The 21119-nt window shown below is 42.2% G+C and overlaps 1 protein-coding gene across 5 annotated transcripts in view; it reads left to right on the top strand.

Moving 5' to 3' along the window:
• pex7 (peroxisomal biogenesis factor 7) overlaps positions 1-21119 on the top strand; it is a 44324-nt gene that overhangs the window by 13081 nt on the left and 10124 nt on the right. For 4 of the 5 annotated variants that reach the window (XM_086265230.1, XM_086265229.1, XM_086265228.1 and 1 more), the window contains exons 7-10: positions 1392-1498; positions 1737-1850; positions 5295-5350; positions 16872-16971. In XM_086265230.1, the coding sequence (XP_086121356.1) occupies positions 1392-1498; positions 1737-1850; positions 5295-5350; positions 16872-16971 (377 nt within the window). Of the gene's footprint in view, positions 1-1391; positions 1499-1736; positions 1851-5294; positions 5351-16871; positions 16972-18260; positions 18444-21119 lie in introns of those variants that run through there. The other variant, XM_086265232.1, reaches the window with a different exon arrangement.

Below are 21119 nucleotides of genomic sequence, written 5' to 3' on the forward strand. Positions count from 1 at the left end.
ATGACAGAAATAAGGACACAAGCTTTGGGACTTGACTCACGGACCGTCAGCACAGGGAACCAGGATGTAGTCATAGAAGTAAAACTGGTATTTCAAGGGTGAAGCTTTCTGAATGGGAGTCGGTTGGAGGTTTTAACTCCGTCAGTTTTATTTGGAGGTTTTTCTGCTGTGGCTTCAGCCTTAGTCTGTGACAGTCAAGTTTTTTTAAGACGGAAGTAAAAAAAACTGCTGCCAGGTCGACGTGAAGAACACCGAGGTCTTCACTGCAGTTTGAATAAACCTCTGAATGAAGAGGAGGAGGAAGAATAGGAGGAGGAGGGGTGTAAAAGTTCTGCTTGATGATTGTCGCAGTGTGTTGGCAAACCCTCAACCTCTGCCCAGAAACTCACTTACACACACTTTTCTGTGTGTGTGTGTTGACCAGTAGGAACATTCTGGTCAGTCTGAGTTTATCACGTTGGGAAAGAGGTTCAGATTTAAAATCAGCTTTTAATTTGGAATTCGCATTTCGTGGAATTTTGTCAGACTAACTAACACACACACACACACACACACACACACACACACACACACACACACACACACACACACACACACACACACACACACACACACACACACCACTTCGACTGGACTGGGTGACAAAATGAGTACACAGATCTGTGTGGATGCCATAATGAGTGGTCCCTGAAATGAGTCCCATAACTCATGAGAGACGATGAAATGAAGGAGCTCATGCGCTAAAATAAAAGCTGACGTCAGCAGGAACTCGAAACACTGGCAGCAGTGTTCCCCTCAATTAACCTCCTTTTACTTTCAGTCTCCACCTCACTTCTTTTAGATTTCTCTTCACATCCTTCTCTTAAATTCTTCACCTCAGAAGTTTATTTCACTTCATGGCTGATGGCGAGTGAGTTGGGATCAGCACATTGATAATGGGACAAATGTAAATCCAGTAGAAGGTCATATTATAAGCCCTCCATTTCCATAGTTTGTCTTCATCATTGAGCGTTTTTCAGTGGTATGTGAAGTTTCTGCCCAAATCTCAGCTGTCTGGACGCCTTTTCTTTCTTTTTCTGCAGGAAATGTGTTTTCAGTCATTTTCAGGCGTCCTGAATTGATTTTTTCCCCCCCATGTCAGCAGATATGATAAGAGAAGCTCTCAGAAACTCCTGCAGGTTGAGCAGCTCTAACCAAACACTTTTATTGCTGACTCTCAAACAAATAAAGATATATTGGATTGACTGTGTGTGAAATAAAATAGAACAAATACTGAGCGAGGTAAGGCGATAAAACTGAGGAAACACAGAAAAACAAGGCATATTTACACAAAAACACCTGGATATATTATATAAACTCGAATACTCTTCTCTTTCTATTTGTACTCTCAGGTGACGGGACGCTCAGAATTTGGGATGTGAAGGGTGCGGCGTGCAGATTGGCCATCCCAGCGCACAAGGCAGAGATCCTCAGCTGTGATTGGTGCAAATATGACCAGGTACAGGCCCTCCAGTTGGTTAAAAGGTTCCATATATTAAATGGCATATTTGGTTTAAAAGATACTTAAAAACAAACAAACAATACATTTAAAAACCTCTATGCCAGCCTTCATTTATACAGAGAAGTGTGTTTGTTTAAATGCATTTTACTGTCTGCATCAAACACTAAAATTACATCTGATTTTGTGACCTTTAACCCGGTTAGCTTTGTAAAGATTAGCTGGTGTCTGTCTGCAGAATGTTGTGGCCACAGGTTCAGTGGATTGTACTGTGTGTGTGTGGGACCTGAGGAACATCCGGCAGCCTGTCAATCAACTGCTGGGACACACGTACGCCATCCGCAGACTCAAGGTACACACACACACACACACACACACACACACACAGACACACAGACAGACACAGACACGTGTTGGGTTTTTATATCTTGTGGGGACATCTAATTGACATAAAGCTTTCCCTAGCCCCTTACCCCCAACCCTAACCATGAAAAATGTTTTCGCGTCACACACAGACTGCATAAACGGAGACTTTCGGAAACAATGACACATTTTAGTCATATGATGCAGTCATGTGACCAATGAAACTAAGATAGCAGAGGGCATTATAGGGCAGATGTTTTGTTTGCTGTCAATTTTGACGACCCTATTAAAGATTAATATCAGTTTGTACTGATAGCTTTTCTTTAAATTCTTTAATTCTCAAATAACAGAGGTTGAATCGTCTTTAGTTTCATGAATGCGCAATGCAGGAACGTAAGCGTTTCAGCCGTTTCAGTGTGGATGAACAAATGTTCTGAAACGACTGAAAATGATAGTGTGGACGCGGAGCATTTTTAGATGAAAACACCGTTTTCAAATTTATCCGGATTAGTGTAGACGTAGCCTAAGTGTGTGCCGCTGAAGCATATTCACTGTAATCTGCATCAGTGTAATGTCCTCCGTGTGTGTGTGTGTGTGTGTGTGTGTGTGTGTGTGTGTGTGTGCGCGCGCGCTGGTCGAGATGTAGTGTGAAGTCTGACAGCGTCAAAACACCCAACCAAATGGTGGTAATAAGACCTCACTCTCGTGCTACACTGTGTGTGTGTGTGTGCAGTGATGTATGTGCTGTTCTCACACACACACACACACGCGCGCACGCACGCACTCTCTTGGAGGACATTACACTGATGCAGATTTCGTGCAGACTTATTGTGGCATCGTCGCTACGTCGTAACCACAGACCTCTCTAAAACACTGCACCGTACCCCGACGTGCACTTCCCTGAAACATAACCACATGTCGTGCCTCTTCACTACTGTCGATTCTGCCACCTTTTCTCTGTGGTTTTTACATTTATAATAATAATAATAATAATAATAATAATAATAATAATAATAATAATAATAATAATAATAATAGATACTTTATTGATCCCCATGGGGAAATTACTTGTTTTTCTCTGCATTTGACCCATTCACTCAGTGAAGCAGTGGATTCGAACCGCCGACCTTCCGATCATGGGGCGACCACTTTACCTACTGAGCTATCCCTGCCCCATTTATCAGTGAGAGAACAACAGGAAAAATAATTATAGCATCAAAATGAGGACTGACCGATGTCATCAGATTGGGTGGAATGGGCATGAGGGAATGTACGAAGAAGTGGAAAAACTAGACGGACATATGGAGAGCCATTCTCCATAATAAAGCATTCATAACACACACTGGGTCACCAGAACGGGGTAAAAAGGAACATGCTGAGATAAAGTCTGAGAATTTCATATCTAACGAAGCACACAGAAGCGCTCCAGGTTACAGGTTAGCATGTTCACAGCATAATAACCATAAACATTCTGCATTCAATAACGCGGAGTCTGCTTAGACTCATTCATTCCCAGTAACTGTGATCCTCATTAGGGATAAACTAATATATTGGCCAAACATGGATATCGGCTGATATCATTCCTGTTGACTCTTGGCAGATTCACTGACATTTAAATGTTCAAGAGTCAAGAAAAAAAACTCAATGACCTGTTCAGATCAGCCAGGCTGTTATTTTAAAGGTTCAGCCCATTGAGCTGCTGCTGTGGGCTTTTTCAGCACAGCTGTACCCCATCGATCGAGGAGACTTGCTCTGAAACTGCTTGTCACCATTTGCAAATCTGTCAGCTTGTATCGATTCTCTGCAGGGAACACAAACAAGGTGATCGGCAGCAGGAGCGTAACGAGATAAAAATAAAGCAATGAACAGAGGCGGACCGCGGCGCTTCTGTTCGGCTGTCACATCAAAAATTCACGGTGAGCGAGCGAGTTTCTTACAGACGAGTGATCAGCACGTAATGAACCTCTGACAAAAGAGGAATCCCTGTCTCGAAGTACACAAGTCAGAGCGTGCTCAGTCCGTTTTGCGTACTGCTCTGGCTTTACAGGTGGAAGGCTCCTCACTCAAACTCCAGCCAAACCAAACCTGGGGTAAACTATCAATGGATATTTCACTGTGACCTCACTCACTGGTTTGTTGAGTCCTCATTCAAAGCCTTGATTTTTTTTTTTAAATCGTTTTTCACTACATTGTCCCGGTTGGGCACATAAAGTGTAGTCTGAATGAGATAATGAGGGAATATAAACCCCACAGACACACACATCTGCTAACTGCTGCTAAATAACAGATCAGATGGTAGAATGTCACCAGACTTGTGGACAGTCTGTAAGCTACACCCACCTGTGTCGACTTCTACCTGTCAGGTAAAGCGGCCCCGCCTCGATCTTTAAGCTATACTATGAGGACCGACTCACTGCTGCCGGCAGCCTTAAGTGGACGTCATAGGAAGTGCGGTTTTTGGTGCTTCTGTGATGCCTTTACTTTCCAGCCCTGCCAGCTGCTGCTTGGTTAGCAGTTTCTGAGCAGCTTACCTGCAAACCAAACATTTCTGCTGCATCGTCACAGCTGCCTGGGTTTTACTTTGGTAATAAATGTGTTTGCAAGTAAAGCAGCGTTAAATGAACGTGAAGTGCAGTAAAGAGAAGGATGTTAAACGAGGCCAGGACTCGATATGAAAGGTGAAACTGTCAGATGCAGAGAGGGGAACAAATGAGCGAATAAATTAATTTGGGAGTGCGTCATCAGTGAAATCGCTCTCTGTGGACTCCTCGCAGGCTCTCCGTGTCTCTGCACAAACTGCTGAGCAGAGAAATGCTGCAAACTCTGCTCAGCCTGCCGGAAGCTGTTTTTCTTTCATGATGGAGACGAAAATGTAGTTTTTTTTTGTTTGTTTTTTTGGATGATGGGGACAAACTGGAGCTCAGCATCAGAAACAGTGGCATGTGCATGAAGCACAAACTGAGCAGCGTCTTCTGTTGTTCTGCATATTGTGAAAGGAAAACTGCAGTTATTACTGGCGTTTTTGTAAAACACACACAGTAATTTTTACTTTAAAAGTCTAAAACATTTCAGCACTTTTTCACGTTGTGGTTATTATCTTGTGTGTGCACAGCGGAGCTCGAAGTTCCAACGACACATTGTAAAATGTGTCATTTTTTTCATTTAAACCTTCAAACTGTCAAACATGCCCTACCTCCTTCACCTCCATGCTGATTTAAGGTTAAAAGGTGTGCAGCATGTCCCTCTGGAGGGTTTTTGACTCCCCTTCACATTATTACATATTATTGTTTCTTTGTAATCAGATTATGAATATTTGAGGAAAGCAGCAGGTGTTCGTGATGGAGATTAAAGCTGATAACTTGCTATTCTTCCTTTCTTCCTTTGGAAACATGATCTCAATAAACCGTTTTCCATTTTGTTCCTTTTCCTGCAGTTTTCTCCCTTTGATAAGACTGTGCTGGCGTCCTGCTCGTATGACTTCACTGTCAGGTAAGATCACCTGTGGCGTTTCTCTCTGTTCGACCTGTTTATTTAAGGACCTTTAAACAAGGTTCTCTGCAGCTCAGTGCTGGTAGAACGTTAGGAGCGCTAACAGGCGAGCAAGCATGTGGAACTCATTTTGTTCCACATCATTTTGTGAAAGCTGCTCTACAAGTTTAATGTGTTTGCACAGAGAAATGGAGAGAAAACATTAGAGAGCAAAGCAAAGCATAAACCCCACTGAGCTCATTTACACATTAAACAAAGAAAATAAAGATGCGAACAAATAGTTCAAGATGTTTAAAAATGATGGGCCTGACGTCGCTTTGCTCTTTAGTTATTCAGCTCCGGAGGTTAATGCAGAACATTATTCACAACAGGCGTATTTAGAAATGATTGACGTTGTGAGCTGCAGTGGATGCCAGAAATCAAAAGTTTAATCTGAAATTTGAAACATCTCAAATAAATCAGACTTAAATAAATGAAGAGATCACCTGAGTTCGACGTTTCCTGAAGCTTCGACTTCACTTGAGACAAAATGGACAAAAACACGAGCAAACTCCAACCATCTTCACAGCTCCTTGTGGTTTCCGCTCGTTTTTACCCCCCAGCTGAAAGCCCTGGGTACCAAAGAATGAGTGTGAAAAAGTCCAAATTCCCAGTGAGCCAGTACATCATGTGGAAGAACGAGCATCTACTCTGGACAAATAAACTCCGAGGTCGGCTTTAAGTTACAAAGAGGAATCCAGGTGCCAGCGGTTATTTCAGGGCTGGGGCGTGCAGCATGTGCACGGTGTGGATGACCTACACCTGCAGAGTAATGTTAACATTTCTGCAGAAATGAGTCTCCTCTCTGGGTCTTTAAGATAACCTGTAAAGTTTTTGTCATGCAAATTTGATTCTTTGAAAGGAACTTTCTTTCGAGGTTAAAGGAGCGGCGATGTGATGTGGCCTGCACAGTATTTCTGCTCCTTTCCTTTCAGTTACTGCCAAAGGGAATGGATGGTGTCATCATGGCAGAAGCAACGAGTCAGGACACTGAGGGAGAATTTGCGGTAAAGTTAACCAGTGTGTGAGATGGAGGGACGGACACAGAGGAAGGATGAGCTGCTCCTTTATTGGGCCACAGAGGATGAGTTAATAAAATGTGTAATTTCAAGGGAGACTGCCTCTGTGCTTCTCATGAGAATATATCTGATCCGTCCTCTCTGTCCGCTCGGCTCTTTAAAACCACAGAGGAATCGATGTTGTTCTGTGCGTCTGTCAGGCTGTGCGGGCAGATGATGGATAAACAGATGCAGTAAGATGGATGAAAGGTGAGGTTGCCCTGTTGTCCGGCCTGGAGCAAGACGTTGTTTAACAGTGATTAATCAGTGAAAGGAAAACGAATGAGGAAGCAGTCTGGCAGTCGATGAGTCATTTAAACCACTCAGTAGTTTTTTCTTCTCTAATGTGAGGAATGTGTTTGTTTTGGGGACTGTTGCTCTGACAAAATAACTAATTTGAAGATGTTGCTTCAAGTTCTGAGAAATTCTCAGAGGGGTTCCCAGAGCTGGCCGCAATGTCTTTCGAACCAGGCGGATCACTCTGCCCCGAGATGACCACTTTAGGGTTACGCCCTCTCTGTGACATCATGCAGCTTAACGGGACAGAAACAACTGGTTGACTTGAGTGTTTGGAGCAACCGGAAAGCTGAGGGAGTGTTTAGTTTGCAGGGATGATGTTTTAAGAAGATCCAACGTTGTAACAGTGGATGTACGATGGAAAATGAGTGACAGCGGGTCTCTGCTCATGTTGCTCGATGCATCTCTGTGCTGCACACGCTTAAGAAACGAACAAAAAGCATTCAAACTCTAAGTTTATCTTTAATAAAGACAGGATGTGAAGCTTGTATGCTAATTATGCAGAGCTGCCGGATGGAAGATGATCTAAAATAATTGATTTTTTTTAAGAGACGCAAGCTTCTTTCAGATGCTTTGCTAACAGTGTTAGCATTACATAATGACAGCCAGTGGAGAAGGTGCTGACGTGAGATCCGGTATCTCCAACCGTCCCTGCAGAAGCGATGCTGCTGTGTGGCCTCCACTTATTTTCTCTTCCCTCTGTAGTTTGCGGACAACCTCAGATACGATTATAATAAATACAATGATGATGTTGAGAGGCACAGATGGGAAAGACTCTCATGCTAACATGATATGAAGACAGTTGAATGATTACAAGTATTAAAAGTTGAAATGGGAACTAATTTTAATGCTTTGTTCATTAAATTTATTCTTTATTATACAGAAGATCAGTTTTGGTTGATATGAAGTGTCCTTGATTACAATTATCATGATGAGTGAAGTCTCAAGTTATAAATAAAACTTGGACATAATGACATCCGCCTTTAAAAGTCTAAACGATGTTTCAGATAACACATCTGTAACAAGGTCCATTATGTGGTAATAAGCAGCTGGAGGTAACTAAGAAACCACTATCTGTACCTACAGCATTTTCATATGAAAAATAAATACCAGAATCCGTTCGGACCAAGTTTAGATCGCTTTCAGTCTGGTTTGGCGCTTAATTTTGTCCTTGGCACAAACTTTTCCTTCATGTAGTCTCTCTCTGGTTCCTCTGCCTCTTCCGTTCTTTTCATTTTTTTCTAGTCAGAATCAGCTTTGACCAGAATAAATAAATGATGGATACGCGACCAAGGGAGTTTTTCCTTCCCACTCTTTCTCTGTATTATCATCTTTACAATATAAAGTACTGATGGAGAAACAACGGAGGCAACAGTAGTTGTGATTCGGTGGTATATAAATAAAACTTGTAAACACATTATTTTGGTTTCTTCTGTTTCTTCGTGTGATCCCAGCCCGAGTCCATTATGATTATCCAGTTGTGGAATTGGTTTTGTGCTCTTGGTCTTGTTTTAGATTGACTTTGTTCTTCTTGTGCTTCGCGTCGCCGCGATCAGGGCTCTGTTTGGGTCAGATCGTTGTTCTCGAGAATTTCTTTACGTCTCTGTCTGATTTTGAGTCTGAGTGTCTGCGTAATAGATAAAACATGAAAGTATTTAAAGTGCTTGTATTGCACGGTATAATTTGAGTGTTGAAGTGCTGCTGCCTGTTTGTATTCAGCAAACCTTCCTTGCATATACAAAGTGTTTTTCAGAATTTATTGTCCTAAATCATTTGTAATCGTCACTTTTATGCCAGAAATCTTTCTCTGCAGCCTCGGGGCTTCATTGTAAAGGACGGCAACAGTAAAAACCTTTGTTTGGTGCTTTCTTAGTGTTTCTGTGGATTATTACTGCAGATGCTGACGAGCTCACAGCCGCAAGCAAAAATCTGCTGGAATCTGGTGTGTGTGTGTGTGTGTGTGTGTGTGTGTGTGTGTGTGTGTGTGTGTGTGTGTGTCAGGGCAGCCCAGCAGTCTACATAGAGTATCTGAGCCAATTAAAGCTCGGATCAATAAAACACGGGGTCTGACACAGACCCAGCTAACGGCACGTCCCGCTTTGAGCTGTCCGTCTTCCCTTTGGCGTTTTAGCTGTTTTTCCCTCAGTTATGTTTGGCATCTTAAATGTCTGCTGTTTATTTCCGCGGGCTCCCTCTTTCAGCTCGCCACCAATCTTTCCTTTCATCCTTTGTTTGGTGTCTTGTCAGCTGCAGGAGCAATTGAGTCATGCAGAGAAACGTAATTCACCAAATCACGCAGAGCTTAAGATGAAAACACGGCAAAACCAGCAGAGCGGGTCCACTTTGAAACTCTTAATACCTGCATGTAATAGGAAAGCAGCTGTTTGTAATCATAAACCCACAAAGAGTGATGAACGGCTCAGCAACATAGAGCTTAAAAGCTCTATGTTGCTCCTAGTTTTGGTATCAAGTCGTTTTTGTAACAGCAGCAGGAAGTAACTGATTGATATCATCCTAGAGGTGATTGATTGACCAAACAGGTGTGTGTGTCTGTGTATGTGTGTGAGCGTGCATTTACATCTTTGTGGGGACCAAAAATTGGAAGTTTACTATGCAAAATCCTGGTCCCCACAAGTTTGAAGACAACTTTGAGACTCAAAATGTGGTTTTATTGACAGAGTTACATTTGGGTTATGGTTAGGTTTAGGCTGAGGGTTAGGCATTCATGTTTCATGGTTAGGGTTAGGAGAAGGGGCTCGGGAAAACATTATGTTAATTAGATGTCCCCACAAGATATGAATACCCGATGTGTGCATGTTTGTGTGTGTGTGTGTGTGTGTGTGTGTGTGTGTGTGTGCTTCTTCAATAGCAACGTGATGCATGTTTGTTTTGTGTTGAATACTCCAAACACAGGATATGAAGACAATTATCACCCATTGTCAGCTGTGTGTGTGTGTGTGTGTGTGTGTGTGTGTGTGTGTGTGTGTGTGTGTGTGTGTGTGTGTGTGTGTGTGTGTGTGTGTGTGTAAGCATCCCTCAGGTGTGACAGTTGTGGGCTCTAATAACCCCAAAAGGAGGAAACGCCCCTCTTCACATTCAGGTCCACAAGCTCTCACACACACAGCAGTGAGTGATTTTCCTCACTTGTTGGTATTTGGGGTCACACTAGAACATCTGTTAGCATTGTTGCTAATGCTCGCTGCGAGCGCTCCGACTGCCTCCATGTCCAAACATTCTGAATTCTGTGCAGGTGTGAATCTGAGCATGAGTTATTGTCTGTCTTTCTGCTGGCCCTCTGTCTCTGGGCAAGCCCTGCAAACTTAGATCAAATAAGCAGTTAAGGATGGATTATGGATGTATACATTATTTATGTTTTGGGCACTCATTGTGAAATTTGAATTATTAACATGTTTCATTAATGTCGTAGTCACGGGGGGGAAACAATGGTTTGAGACCGCAGCATGGTCAAAGTCATTGTCTGAAGCAGTTGCTTTGTAGACGGGGAGCAGGTCTGCTGCTGTCTGCAAAGCAAATTTGTCAAGGCAATAAAATGCCAATAAGATGGATTCAGTTTCTCAGTTTGTGACTGAATGGGGTCAACTGAGTGGGTGAACTGGTTATTACATGCAGTCTGTTTGTGGTGATAAACTGGTGAAAATCGTAAATCTTCATGCACAGATATTCATGTTAATGCCTTTCATTCAGAGTCCAGAGAGAACCTCACAGATCTGAAAGAGAAATTCGAAAAGTCACCGAACTGTCTGAGTCGGACTGCAGTCACTCCGAGTCAGACCGGGATTGTTGGGAGACAGCCTCCCGCCAGGCGACCTGTGGTTGACAGTGGGCGCAGAGCAACACGTTCTCAGCGATTAATGATTTCCCAATCATTAATCGCTTTGGAAAACACTATCTAATACGATTAAGATTGTGGTTAAGGTTAGGATAAAGGTTAGAGTTGGACACGGCTGGAATGCGTGTTACCGCCAGGAGTGTCGTTCCATTGTATGCCATCCACAATCCGGCGCGTATCATAGGGACGCGGAAGGTCACCTTTCGCGTTCCTATGGGATGCCTCGAGACATGACAAATCGTCGGTATGTTACGCGTTGGGAATGAGAACGGTCTGCGCAAAGAGAGATTAAAGGTGAGGCATGTTCAAACTCAGTTTGTTACCGCAGCTACTTGTAATCGTTTTTTTCTAGTCATGGGGCGGTTGCCGTCCTGTCCTGAGCGAGCCATCATACACAAAATATTCACTGATTTGAACCAAAACCATTTTGTTTTCCTAAAGTTAATCAGGTGAATAACTGAAAGCGTTTAAATGCTTGTGAATATTATCCTAAACACACCACCACCACTGCTGCAGCTAAAGTGAACTTTAGGCAGTTTCAGTGGTCAGTACTAAAAAAGGTGCTACGTTAGGTTTGAACTCTGACTCAGTAAACATCCCTGCTTCTGTGGGCTTCCCTTTGTGTTGAGACACGTGTGGAAGCAAACACTCGCCTAATCCACCTGTACACTCACGGATATACATGCAAATATACCAACACACACACACACACACACACACACACTCACTCACTCACTCACTCACTCACTCACTCACTCACTCACATAGTTGTTTTAATCACTTTCTGTCCTGCTGTGCTTGAAGTTTGATTTAGGCTTCTGCGGGAAATCTACGTCCTAACTACGATGTCACCAGAAAATCCTTTTAACCCTATGCTCCAACCTTCCACGCCATTCAAGTGTAATTACATTTCATGGGAGGTGCACATCAGGTCACGTGGAATGTTACGGCGTAGATTTCAGGGATTTTTCTCATCATGAATGTATTAATGTAGTTTAAAATGCTCTGCACAAACACTTTTAGACTCTTTTAGGCCACAGTAAAGTGATGCCAGCCAGAAAACAAGTGTTCCAGTATGTGTTTTTTGTGTTTTCGTGTTTTTTTTTCTTCTCTTCTTTGGTTCTTCAGTTGTATTTTAAAGATTATGGGGCAGGTAAGCTGAGAGTAAATGCTGTGCTACATTCATATCGCCCTACACATTAATGTCAAATAAATTAGATTAAGATTTGCAAGCTTAGCAAAATTAAGGCTATAAAAGATCTATAATGCAGCTCTGCATTTCAATCCTGTCAGAGAACAATCGCGGTACATTTAATACATGTAATTAATCGTCTTTTCCTTTCTTTTTTTAGGCTTGCTTTATATATTATACTTCATATTAAAGATTGACTTCAGCACCACAATCCAAAATATATGACTTTTAATTAAGCCTTTCTTCTCTGCGGGCTCTTTTGAAACACACAGAGTTGGTGTTTAGTTTGAAACGGAGACTCTGAGATCATGTTTTCCTTTTATAACGTCTCGTGTTTGCTTTAGATAACACAATCTGCCGCGTGCGTGTATTTGTGTGTGTGTGTGAGACCCTTAACATTAATTTCCTGTTTAAATTAAACTGATCAGAGCCATGAGCTTAATGGGCACGTTCTCTTTACATTTCTGTCTCGTTGTCATCTTATCTTTAATGTTGTTGTGTACACGTTCTGTTATTTTTACAGCCTTTGCCCTTTATTTTCGCCCTCGTGACCCCCCTCCCCCCATGCTGTGAGTTAATGAGTTTTATAGTAATGCACAAAGCTGGCAGGTGAATGGATAGTTCTATAGAATAAAACACAAAAGCGGCTAAATAATCACCTACCATGGAAAATGCAGACAAAAGACGGCCAAGCTTCATTTCTCCAAATAACATGTTGTTTGTCTAAGTGAGACAGTCACTGGGTGTCACGTATGTTCACACAAACACACAAACGCATGACCTGCTGTCATCTATAACATAATCTGAAGATCCCACTTCCTCTTCCTCACATTTAACCTGATGACTGCCGGTGTCTCGTTTTTGTTGCAGTGATGATCGATTGATTAGTAAGAATGTGCAACTTTATGATTGGATCCCAAAAAACTAGTCATCACTTACAGTACTGTGTAAAAGTCTTGAGCCACCCATTATTCTTTATGTTTTGGCAGGTGGATGATTTATTGAAACATACATGGATATACATATACAGCATATACAGTAAAAACAGAGCTTGTACTATTCTAACGAGCTTCAGAGTGAATATTAAGTATGAGTGCCTTTATTCTTCAGCTCTATGTCAGCTCTGTGAGGATCTTCAGGATCAGTTCTCCAGGGTTCATGAAGGATGTTCAAAGCTCTTCTTTGGATGTTTCTGCCTTTTGTTCTGTTCTCTGTCAGGATGATCTCACAGAGATCTGGCTCTGGGGAGGCCCATCCATGACTGATAGTGTTCCCCTATATGTTCTTCTATCCAGGTATGATTTAATTATTAGCAGATGCGTTCCAGATGGTGGATCAAACTGACTGTATTTTTCTTCCCTCATAATTCATCTGTTTATCAAAGATCTCCAACATCACAGACTGACCTGCAGCTGAGACCATGACAGAGCAATCTGTCTGAGAGACTGCAGTCAGTCCAAATTGGGCTGCAACTGTTTGGAGACGGGTTGCCTCCCACCAGACAATCTGTGCAGTTACTCTGCAGTCAAAAGACGCTGAGGGTGTTACACGATCAACATCTGGGCCTTTAGTTGGTTGCTGGAATTACTTGCAGTTCGTCATCAAACAAAGAAGAAAATTCAGTGTAATCACGGGACAACCACAGATTAATCTTTCCCTCGTCACAAGGAGTTTGTCATCCTATTTTTACTCTAGTCCGGGGGGGGGGGGCACTCTAAATTGCGTCCTCAATGTCTTGAAGTTCTCCAGAGGCCTGGTAATGACCTGATCATTTGATTCCGGTGTGTTGACCCAGGGTGAGATCTAAAACCTGCAGGAGACGGGGCCTTGAGACTGGAGCTCCCCACCCCTGCTCTAGTCCAATATGATAAAAGCTATCTTGGCTCGTACTAACTGCTAATGGAAGGAATCCGGTCTTTGGGTGATGACGTAATGAATCCTGCTTCCGGGCCCAAAGTACTCTGTGTTTAATAAGGCTTTTGTGTTTTTTACATGTTTTAATGCTTTGTGTCTTGTTCTATTTAATCTCAACAAGCCCTAAAAACAGTCAGTGATCACTGTCGGCCTCTCTCGGGTTTTATTACCACTAATCATTTTAAAGCTCAGTTTTCAAAACCTTATGATGTAACTGCAGCCCAGCCCATGCAGCAGTATATTAATAACTAACCTCGTATTGTGGTTGGATTATCTCACCTGTTCTCCCGACTGAAGTTCGGTCCGTTTACCGCATCCTTCCATGCGATTGCGTTTGTCCTGAACCTTCGGGAACACCCGCGTTAACTTTGAGTGGAAAAAAGTTAGCGTTCATCGTCTAGCTTCACTGTTTATATTATGCTAACATAGCTGTGTCGCTAGCGATCAAGTAGCACATCATTATATACCAGCTAACCCAATTTCAGTAACCCTACAAACGTCACTGCTATTTTGTTTTCTGTCTTTATTTATGTTGGAAGTGATAGCAGAGCTGTACGTTTTAATTTGTTTTGTAAATCTCTCAGCCACAACATGGTATATTTTATATTTAGATGGAAACTAGTGAGCTAACTCCCTGCTAACTTCTAACTCCGTTACATTTCATAAATTTGGTTTTCATGGATGCCTGGATGTTAAACTTAATTTTTACACCTGGTAGAGCAACAACGCTGATCATTTTATTACAGATGAAAGGAGTTGGACAGTTTTAACTCTCAGTGACGCCACAGTGATTGTGTGACTTAGGGACCTGCAGCGGAGTTTAGGCCCAGGCACGACTAATGACGTAAGACTTAAAGATCGGATTGGTTGTGGTTCTTGTAAACACAAACCCCAAACATCTGGCATCAAAGCAACACAAATGTGTGACTCCTCCCTGACAGAGGTAACTCTGGGCAGTGTTCAACTTCCCCAAGACAGAGAAGAGCAAAGTTGTCTCTGATGTTCATTCATGCAACATTGTGTTTTCATGCTGTTTACCATTCAAAAATGAAGGATAAACAGTTATATTAATAGTTCGTGATAAAGTGAATGAAACATCAGTTAACTAATATCTGTATGTTTTCATTCATTTTTCATAACCGCAGTGAAGCTTGTGCTTTCTGTGCTCAAACAGATTTATTCCCCCACAGTGCTTCACAGGACAGTTCTGTCACAGAGGTCCCATTCAGTGCATTAAGAGGCAGAATAATTATCTAGCAGCTATGAGCTGACTGCAGTGGCTCATGCTTTTAGATATCGATACTGTGGAAAATGTAGAAATCGAGCTGATTTTGTTTTTATCCCAATATTTGAGCATTAAACCATTAGATGATAATAAGAAAAATCTCATTAAACTGAGACTTTTTATTTCAGAAAGTCTCAATTTTCCAAGAGGTCACACAATGTTTTTAAAAGACAACTGGCTCAGCACCAGTGTCCAGATGTTTCTGTTTTCAGGGTCCTGATGATGGATGAATGTTGGGATGTTGGTTTTTCTTTGGAAACAGGGTTAATAGGTTGAAGCAGCAGCAGTCCTCCTCTGCTTCATGCAGGAGTCTCTGGAAGAGATCGTGGATCCTTTATTTGAAATATAAAGGCACTGGGCCCGGTTCACTGATATATTTGTAGAAATTGTTTTTACTTTCTGTATGAAATAATCAAGATCTCAAAATCTCGGGTGCCGGTTTAGCTCAGCGTGTTGAGCGGGTGCCCGCATGCCATATGGCAGAACGGCCAGCCCAGGTTCAAGTACGACCTGCGGCCCTTTGCCGCATGTCTTCCCCCTTCTCTCTCTGCCCCTGCTTTTCTGTCGTTTCTTCACTGATCTGTCTAATAAAGCTGAAAAAGGCCAATAAAATAAAATAAAATCTCAAAATCTCTTGACTCATCACAAGTGTTGTAAATTTAAAAGCTTGTTTTGAAAGTGCTGTTGTGTTGTTTATTTCAGGTCCTCAGAATTTTTATCTTCATGAGTGTGAATTATGAAAAAAACTCTTGTTAAGCTCGTTAAGTAAATTAGTGTGTATAAGAGCAAACACACACACACAGAAACATGTACAAGTGCAAGAAATTGAGCATGAACAGTGATTTACACCAACACACTCAGCACATAATATCACTAAATGCTCGACTGTCCCCAGATACCTATCACTCTGTGTGTGTGTGTGTGTGTGTGCGTGTGTGTGTGTGTGGGTGGGTGGGGCCTCAGTATTAATATGGGCCTAATGGAGCCCAGTGAGAGCTGCAGTGTTCCCTCTGAAAATGATTTAATTACATTTGCAAAGTGGATGAGTCTGGAGGGAGTGTTTGCTGCGTCAGGGCTTAAACACACACACACACACACACTTACAACCAGAAAGAGAAGTAGTCTTTCAATTAGAGTGATTGGCCGCCGTGCCGGGGTCTGGATACTGTGTTTTATTTGCACTTACCTCGCTCGCTCTGTCACGTCTTTATTTTTCATAACCTCATTTTGGAGATTGCTCTCTCACTCACATCTCCTCCTCTTTAAGCCTTTAAAGCATCGACTCTGGTTCTTCCTTTTCTTTTGCTCGTAGTATAATAGGATTTTAGAATCGGTGCACAATAATGATGAAGTGAACTTTGAGTTGGTTTCTGGCATTCTGTCTCCACAGCGCATGCTGTCGGGATGCTTCTTGATCTGAGACCTGGCATTGCAAAAAAAGCTTGAAGGATCCTCTGTGGTCATTAAGCACCTTTTTTATGCAATATGCATCTTACCGTTTTGTTTTGTTATGGATGTTATGGAAGGGAGGGTGGCCTCATAAATAAGAATTATTTTGAACTGTGAATCATGCAAAGTCTCTCTAGTCGCACCTGAATAATAAGTATAGGTGTGTAGTCTATGGCAGAAACATGAATGAATGAATGGTGATGAAATAATGATGCACCATATCTTTAGCTATAAACAGCACAGAGAACACTTGGGGTCGTCGCTTTGGTCCCACTCTGTTACCTAAACTTCTAACATCTTTTTCTCTTCGTCCCTCTCCTCCTCCTCCTCCTCAGCAGTTTGTCATTGCATTGAATGGAAAAACACTGAGCTCTTCGTTTGTCTTTGACATGCTGCAGCTTGAAAATGATCAAATATTTGTGTGTGTGTGTTTGTAGGTTTTGGGATTATAGCCGACAACAGCCTCTCCTGGATACTGTAGAGCATCATTCAGAGTTTGTCTGTGGATTAGACTTCAACCTGCACATCCCCAACCAGGTAACATCACCCACCTGTGCTGTTTGTAATGAGCCAGCTGACTTACTGAGGTAACACTCAAAGGATGAAAGAACCAATGTTTTGTGTGTATGGGTGTATGTGGGTGTTCCTGTGTTAGCATCTGCTGAACAGGTTTTAGTTCTCAGACCAAAACACGCTCCCAGACTCATATTTATCCACATTCATAAATACATGTGTACACTCAGCTGGTTTTTTAAAGGTCTCCATTTTAGAAGTTTTCATGCAGATTTCCCAAACGTTGAGTAATCCAGCTAAAGACAAACCAAATGAGTAATATAACCTTCCTGAGTGTACGTCAGCCTTCTCACCACCATATAAACATAACAGTACTCCAAAATGTCTTTTAGCAGAGGTTCTGGGGACGATCTGTGTCCCCAGAACTTAGTTTAACATTGTGACACTCACTCAGGTTTAAACATTACCAGCGATGCTTGCTGAGAGTAATTAGATGCACAAGAGCGTAAAACCGAGTCAGGTTGGCCTTTAGACTTCTGCCATGAAACTGTGAAAAATGAATTCACTGGATTTAACTTGATTAAAACGGCAAAGAGTGAAATTTACTAACATTTTATTAATCAAGTTTTTGATTTCCATTATTCTATGAATTTGGTATTTTTAATAGACGGAAATGTACCATTTAAAAAATCTGGATCATTCCTTCTTCAGGTATTCCTGCTGACTTCCATATTCAGGCATATTCCTTCTTCTGTTCTCGCCTCATTGTGCCCACTCCGTGTTTCTAGTAGTTTTGAATTGGGGCCATAAATCAATATGTCCGCACAAGGCTAAGTTTTACCCACACACCGAAACGCTCAGCCCCGGTCGCCCGTCACCGTGTGGGGTGCTCTGATGTGTCAGGGTAAGAAAGCAGTGAATTGAAAAGGCCACCGGTGTCCAGTCCTGTTTTTGGACTAATTTTGACGGGAGCTGCACCGCGTGGCTCTCAAACTGAAGGAAACATGTGACATCCAGCAGACTCCAGCATAATGCTGCAGGATGAGTGTGTGGGGTATCCTGACTAAAGCTATATTGGGATTCTCATCAGCTGGGAAATTAGTGATGAAATCAGCTGCAGCTGCTTTAGGAAAGCGTGAGCTGAGGTTATCACTCCTACATCACTGCGCCATGTTGAAAGTGTTCTAAAAAAAGAAAAAGGTTTAGCTTAGTTAGCCAAAGTTCACCATAACGCTTAAAAACACCTTCAGCCAGTTTCCCGTCTACTATTTGATGCAGCGATGCACCTTAACCAAGCAAGCTCTGCTTTACAGGATTCAGCCCGTTAACTTTAAGTGATGCAGAAATCCCAGCTGAGCTTTTAACGAACCGCACCAGAAGTCCTGAGATTGATTCCTTACCCTCCGGGTGGCCATCGGATTCACTTCATTTAGGCAGCTGTTGGTTCCTTCCTGTGTCTTATGGTGGATATTTCATGGAAATGCAGCATTTGTCTTTGAGTTTTTTAATAAAACACAATTTTTCATGGAGCTATTTTGACTCTAGATTGACTTAACTTCAAGTCACAACTTGGATCAGCTGCTGCAGACTGAAGCAGAGAAGAAGCAGTTGAAAACTAGCCTGATAACTTTAGGTCAAAAATCCTTGTTTAGCCACTGTTTTTAACAAGGAAGATAAAAAGTTAAATAGTTTTAGCCGATTTGATTGGATTTTATTCTTTGCCTGCACAACCATGACCAATCGAGAAGACTACCAACAAAAACCTGAAAAATTTCAGCTCCAAAAATCGGATCCCTTCTGATTCTCCATCATATGTACATATCTGTAAAAGTGAGCGGAGAAGGGATTTCTGTCGCACTCTTACCTATTTCCCCCAGGGTTACCACAGCAAATGGATCCACGTGTTTGATTTAGCACCGATTTTTCCAGGACAGGAGCAGACTGGCTTGTGAGCCCAGAGGCAGATGTGTTATAACCACTACACTACAAGAAAGTACGAAACTCAGAAACAGACCCACATTTTTTTTTTGGTTGTTTGTTTTGTGGAGGTTTGTGAAGGATGGAAATAATTCACCTCTCCGCCTTGAGAGCATACAAATTCATTTTGTCGGCGTGCACCATCGTCAGAGTTTTCACTTGAAGCCAGAAATAGCTCAAGTGGAAAATCAGATTGAGCAGGATACAAACGGTGACGAGGTGGAAGTGCGTACGTGATAACGGCCTCACGATCCACGGCGTAACCCCACAACGTGATGGTAAACAGTCAGTTACCCACAGCAACCAATCACAGAGGGCAGGCTGTCCCGAACGCCAGAGTTCACTGTGACAGTCAGCGAGCTGTGTGTATGTGTGTGTGAGAGAGAGGTGCAGTAATGAGCTGCAGAGTGTGTGTGTGTGGGTGGAAGCACCAACAGTAATGAGTTGTATTGTTAGCCGCGCTGTTATCAGTCGTGTCATTGTGGAGAAGCAGGCTGTGAAAATGCGAGCCACACTCAGTGACAGTGTGGAGGACACTTGCACTGACGTCATGGATCAGATCGCCGCTCTTATTTTCCGTCTTCCTCTGGGGTCGAGTTTCTCTCCTTGGGACGTCTCTCTGCTCGAATCACATCAGATACTCAGGGGAAAAAAACAAAAACTCTTTTCAGGGATAATTTAGAAGCATTTCTAAATAATTTGAATGAGGAACAAGAATCGACATTCATCTGTCCTGCTTTCAGAGGATGTTTCTGGCAAATAATCGATTAAGTAGAAAGATTAGACTCTAAAAAGTCAGAAAATCGTCTAATAGACGAGGTTAAACACTGCTGAGACAGATATTGCACATGCATTTAAAGGACATTTGAAATCACTAGTCAGTAATAAAGTCATATTTTACCTGCCAGTGAAACATTAGCTTGTTTACTGTGGCTAATTTTAGCAGAGCTAGCTAGCATTAGAAAATAAGACAGAAGAAGAATACGAATTCTTTTATTCACTTTGTATTTTAAAGTGTGAAAGTATTCAAATAAAGTGCTGACATCAGCAGAATTATAGAGCAATAGTAATGATGCTGAGTAACTTAAATGGAGGTAAAAGAATACAATAACAGCTTCACCTTGTAAGTCTGCAAGAGCTGCACAACACCGTCACACAGAAAAACAACCACCTTTAGCTCTTCCGGTCATACAGACTGAGCGCTCCAGTGATTCTCACCAGCTGCTAGCATCCCCTCCTTTGTCGCCTTTGTTCTTTCTACCTCAAACAGTCTTCTGTAATATTTTACAAAGAGCTGAGCTTCGTTAAAGTAGCTTCTGTTTACGTACTAACATCATGTTCGAGGCTAACGTTCGCCTGGCTTGCCTCGTTGTTGTACTCATGATACAGCTCTGTCCTCCAGTTGATTTCCAAACCTGTTATTTGCCAGTTTCATATGTACTACTGCAGCTGCGGTTCTCTTTTTGCACCTTCCCCTTTGACGTAAAGTCTTAGACCACAGTGTCAAACAAATGGTTTGCACCAAAGGGTCCAGTCTGGCATATTTTATGAACTGCTGTTCTCTGCACCAGGAAAATAGTTTTCAGATAGTTCGGAAGTGGTCATACCATTATGGTGGCTCCAACAGGCCTTGGGCATGTTGGACTTTATGACTCATAAACTAAACAGTCATAAAATTCACCGCCCCCATGTTTGACCCAGCAGCTGCTGCAAATTGATAAAACATGAATAATTAATATAACCGGCTAATATTTCAGGTGAAGTTTGTCTGCAGCTCGTGCGAGACACTGACAGTTGTGACCTGCTGCTTCCTCCACATCACGTGATTGGCTCATTCAGATTTTTGTTCTCTGCATCTCTGTGGGTGGCCGTTGAACACGTGCCTTTCATTCTCAATAAGACACAAGTTGAATGTAAAAGCTATAGAAGACCTATTGACGGGGTCAAAAGGGGAATTCTCCAGAGGAAAACTGCCCGTTACTCAAACGTGATTAAAAACCAGCTCTTTGGTGTTCAGGATTTAAAAAAATAGTGTGTGTGCAGAACTTATTTTCTGTTCTGTTGTTCGAGATGAACAAATTGACCAAATATTTACGTCAGTGGTCAGTCTCGCTGGTGTTGAGCAATAATGTCCACCTTTTGAGAGTTTGGAGGTATGGCAGTGGGGTAAATACGACAGAACAGTGTTTTGGTCT

The sequence above is a fragment of the Aulonocara sp. 'chitande type north' Nkhata Bay genome, linkage group LG15 (assembly GCF_057382095.1).
Source record: "Aulonocara sp. 'chitande type north' Nkhata Bay isolate Kocher_YH1m ecotype deep benthic linkage group LG15, A_spYH_male_GT1.1, whole genome shotgun sequence".
Classification (NCBI taxonomy): domain Eukaryota; kingdom Metazoa; phylum Chordata; class Actinopteri; order Cichliformes; family Cichlidae; genus Aulonocara; species Aulonocara sp. 'chitande type north' Nkhata Bay.